This window comes from Apodemus sylvaticus, chromosome X (genome assembly GCF_947179515.1).
Source record: "Apodemus sylvaticus chromosome X, mApoSyl1.1, whole genome shotgun sequence".
NCBI lineage: Eukaryota > Metazoa > Chordata > Mammalia > Rodentia > Muridae > Apodemus > Apodemus sylvaticus.
The window spans coordinates 52,627,968-52,632,690 of NC_067495.1; the positions used below are offsets into that span (position 1 = coordinate 52,627,968).

At 35.4% G+C, this 4,723-nt stretch overlaps 1 protein-coding gene across 2 annotated transcripts; it reads left to right on the forward strand.

Annotated features, from left to right (window-relative positions):
• The first annotated feature begins 808 nt into the window (after positions 1-808).
• LOC127675694 (protein PPP4R3C-like) lies at positions 809-3,385 on the forward strand. 2 transcript variants are annotated; one of them, XM_052171756.1, is made up of 2 exons: positions 809-2,901; positions 3,058-3,385. In XM_052171756.1, exons 1-2 carry the CDS (start codon positions 830-832, stop codon positions 3,383-3,385), a joined length of 2,400 nt encoding a protein of 799 aa, XP_052027716.1. In that variant the 5' UTR covers positions 809-829. The 2 variants fall into 2 exon arrangements, with proteins under 2 accessions (XP_052027716.1, XP_052027715.1); XM_052171755.1 differs by having other exon boundaries at positions 830-2,895; positions 3,076-3,385.
• Positions 3,386-4,723: the final 1,338 nt, after the last annotated feature.

A 4,723-nucleotide genomic window follows, 5' to 3' on the forward strand; every position in this document is an offset into this window, starting at 1 on the left:
AAACTATCACTTCCTTTCTCTTTGACCCAGTTCTTCTCAATATCGAAGTTCATAATTAGGAAAAGGAAAACATTTGAGGAAATGTCTCACCCACTGAAAGCTGAAACTTCAGACATAACAGAATAGAGTGATAGATATTTTCCCTTTCATGTGATTTAGAGTACAATATGTATAAGAGTATGTTTTATGACAAAACACAATTAAATTTCTCTGATTCTGGGGATGGAAATTTGTCTGTAGATGTAATTTTGTTTATTCTCCTCAGCTTTGCATTGACAGAATTTGAAGGGTAGACTAGGACAAATTATTTGTAATTAAATTTCTTTTTCCTTAAGGGCCTAAAAACCATTCTTCTGATTAGTAAAAATACTTCTGAGAAACAAAATGAACTATAGAAAACATATATAGTATTTTCTAGGGTTCTATTTTGATGTAGGGGAGGCAGGTCCCTTTAACAGTATCCATTACATAAGCACATTCTTTTTAGGAAGAATCTTGAGTGAATCACAGTATTCTGCCAGAACTGAGGCAGGCTCAGAGACTGACGTGCTCCTGAGAGAAGTTTGTTGGTAAGAAGTTGTTGAGGCTCAGTAAGAGGGGATTGGGAAGTATCAGGACCTTCTTCCCCAGTAATCTTAATGACTTTGGGCCCTGCCTTAGGCTCTATTATTCATTTAACCCCCAGTAATCTTCTTTTATGATTTTTCAGAATAGTAACCATGGCAATGTTCCTGGCCAAGGTACTGAGACATAGTTACCTCTAGTCAAAGGACAGAAATCTGAGGTCTGCACAAGGACATGCCCTAGTGAGGCAAGGCCAGAGATCAAGATGGATAACAAACGTCATAGAGTAAAATTCTATGCCATGGTGGAAGACAAGCAGTGGAATAATATAGGTGGTGCAGGACAAATTTCATCCAAATATGTTGAACGGTTCCATGGCATGTGCCTGCTTATTCACTCAGAATCCGATGGCTCACTGATTATGGAGTGTAAGATACATCCTAATGTGCCCTATTACAAACATCAAGGAGATGTAATCATTTGGTCTGAAGCTAAGAACCATGGTACGGCAATACATTTCCAGGAACCAAATGATTGTCAAGAGACATGGGAAGTTATCTGTCAAGTTCAAGGTAAAGACCCAAGTGTAGAAATCACCCAAAAACTTAATGATGATCTGGAAAGTTTTGAAGATCTGCTGCCAAGCTGGAATTGGGTCGAGATGTCAAGCTGTGAACTCCATACACTTGAAAGCATTGCAGATTTACTTACTTTTGTCAATGAAGCACCAAGCCACAAAGAAAACCTGGCACTGATCTTGGAAAAGGAAGGCTACATTACAAAATTGCTGCAGCTGTTCAAAACTTGTGAAAAGCATCATTACTTGGAAGGCTTACACTATTTGAATAACATCATTAAAGGAATACTGTTTCTAGACAATTCACATTTGCTTAACATTATTTTTTCTGATGAATTCATCATGGATGTGGTAGGATGCCTTGAATATGGCCCTGGTTTAGATCAGCCAAAGAAGTATAGGGAATTCTTGACTCAAAATGTGAAATTTAAGGAAGTTATTCCAATAACACACCCCCAACTTAGACAAAAAATTCAGCAGACCTACACAATGCAATATATTCATGATATTGTGTTGCCTACACCATCCATATTCGAAGAGAATCTTCTTTCTGGTGTTACTGCTATGATTTTTTTCAACAAAATTGAAATAATTACCATGCTACAGAAAGATGAAAACTTTTTGCTCGAAGCTCTTGCTCAATTAAAAGATAACACTGTAGGTGATGAGCGACGGCATGAATTGTTATTATTCTTCAAGGAATTCTGTGCATTTGCTAAGACATTACAATCTCAAAAGAAAAATGCTTTACTGAAAGCACTAATAAAGCTAGGAATCATGAGTGCTCTGAAAGTTGTAGTGCACATAAATGATTATCAAATACAAGTAGCTGCTCTAGAAATATTTGCTTATCTAGTAGAATATAGTCCACGTCTAGTCCGGGCATATGCAATGGGAGAAGTTCAGAACAGTGAAGATAATGATGACCTTCTCATTAATATAATGATCAAGCAAATGATCAGTGATTCTGATCCTGAATTTTCACGAGGCATCATTTTGACAGCAGTTCTTCATGATCTTCTAAAGATAGAAAATACACGTGCCACAGCTAAGAGATGTGAAAGAAGGAAATTTCTGAATTTCTTCTATACACGCTGCATGAGTAACCTCATAGCGCCGATTTTGTCTACCACAGTAGAAAATGACAGCAATGATAGGGCTACTATCTGCCCTGATGATTATCAAAATGCACAATTGCTTGGAGCAGTTTTAGAAATACTCACATTTTGTGTGCAATACCACTCAAAGTACATGAAAAATTGTATTATAAGCAACAACTTGCTCAGCAGTATCTTGTTGCTGATGAGTTCAAAGCATACTTTTCTGATTTTGTGTGCTGTCCGGTTTATGAGAAAAATTATTGGCCTTAAAGACAAAATGTATAATCTTTACATAATTAATCAAAACCTTTTTGAACCAGTTGTAAATGCTTTTATACACAATGGAACTAGATACAATATGTTAAATTCAGCTATTATTGAGCTATTTGAATTTATAAGAGAAGAAAACATCAAGCCTCTCATTGCAAACATTGTGGAAAATTATTTTATGTCCTTTGAATCAATTCAGTATGTCCAGACATTTAAAGGGCTGAAAACTAAATATGAAGAGGAGGAAATGAAGAAGAGAGAGAGAGAACTAAGAAGATATTTACATAATGTAAAATACAAGCAAACATATTGTAGACGTATCAAAGTTATGGAGGTAAAAGTCAAAGCAGACATATTTTCTAGAAGGGAAGAAGAAGAAGAAGAAGAAGAAGAAGAAGAAGAAGAAGAAGAAGAAGAAGAAGAAGAAGAAGAAGAAGAAGAAGAAGAAGAAGAAGAAGAAGAAGAAGAAGAAGGAGGAGGAGGAGGAGGAGGAGGAGGAGGAGGAGGAGGAGGAGGAGGAGGAGGAGGAGGAGGAGGAGGAGGAGGAGGAGGAGGAGGAGGAGGAGCTATTCTACCAATGGGAAGTGACTTTCCAAGTCATTATGACATATTTATGAAAATTAAAGAGACCAATGAAAGAGAAAATGTAATAGAACGTCCAAAAAGAAAATTATCTGAAGATTTTGAATGTTCTCCATCTCAAGGTGGTGATTCTGATAATGGCATGAACACAGTTCACTGTAGCAACCTTGTTCCTTTAGGGGATTACTCATATGATACTGATGGTGACAATGATGACAATCCTTATGGAAACAATGAAAATGCAAAAGGAGATGAAGAACCTCCAATAAAAAGACCTAATCTTAGTTCATAAAATCATATGAGGCCCTCAACTCCTAGTTCAAATAAAATTCGGTATGATATCACTAACTGAAAATCCAATTTTTTTTTAAAAAATCTTCCTCCTAAAGACTTTTAGATATGGTAGAATACAGAGCAAAATAATTAATACAAGGCCTCAATTTTACATGAAGAAAATTTACCACAAAATAGATGCATAGTATAAAATAACATGTTACTTTTAGTAGCATGGTTTGGGACGAGGAAAGAGTTTATTAAACAATACAATGCTTACTAAGGTCTTTATATTAGAACCAACTACAAAGGTTTTATTGAAAATCCTACTCTCAAAAAAAAGAAAGGATCTAGCAATGGCATTCATTCCATAAACTGAAGTTTATTTAAAGTAGCTTTTGTATGCATGGAAGACAAAGTCATATTAAAGTAAAAATAAAGTGAGACTTTTCAACACTTCTGTGAAGATTTAACAGAATTTCAGCATTATGAATAACACTATGGGAACAACATGCAGTGCAATTTGTACAATTTTCATGAATAAACTACTAAGCTGGATCCTAAAGGAGATGTTGTTAATATACTTATTTTTAGATAAGAAATATCAAGTATCACTATCAACATAGTACTATTCCTAGTATGGTTTCTGTAGGATCTTCATGAGATAAAACAGGATACATCAAGTATCCAGTTTGTAAAAGTTAATGAAATTTTGTACTTTTCCTTAGAGTAGTAGATACATGCTAAGATACTTACATGGACACAGACACAGACACAGACACACAGATAAACACACACAATACACATACACAATACACACACAATACACATACACACACATACATACATACATATATACACACATATGGTTACTGACATAAACTAACAAAACAAATTAACAAAGGCAAGTTTAACTTTGATTTACAGTGTGAGGGGATACATTCCATCATGGTAGGGAGCAGACTGTTCAGTTCTGGGAGGAATCTAAAGCATCTAGTCACATTGCACCTACAATCAATAAGCACTAGATGTTTTCTGAGGTTCAGTTCAATTTATATTTTTATTTAGTGTCAAACACAAGCCAATGCTACAGAGTCACATATATTCAAGATGGGACTTCCAATCTCAATTATCCCAGTCTATAAACTGTCTCATAAATTTGCCAAGAAGTTTGTCTTTTAAGGGTAGATTCTGTTAATTATTAACTATCACTAATTAAAACTTTGCCTTCTTTTTTTTAATTTTTTTATTCGATATAATTTATTTACATTTCAAATGATTTCCCCTTTTCTAGCCCCCCACTCCCCGAAAGTCCCGTAAGCCCCCTTCTCTTCCCCTGTCCTCCCACCCACCCCTT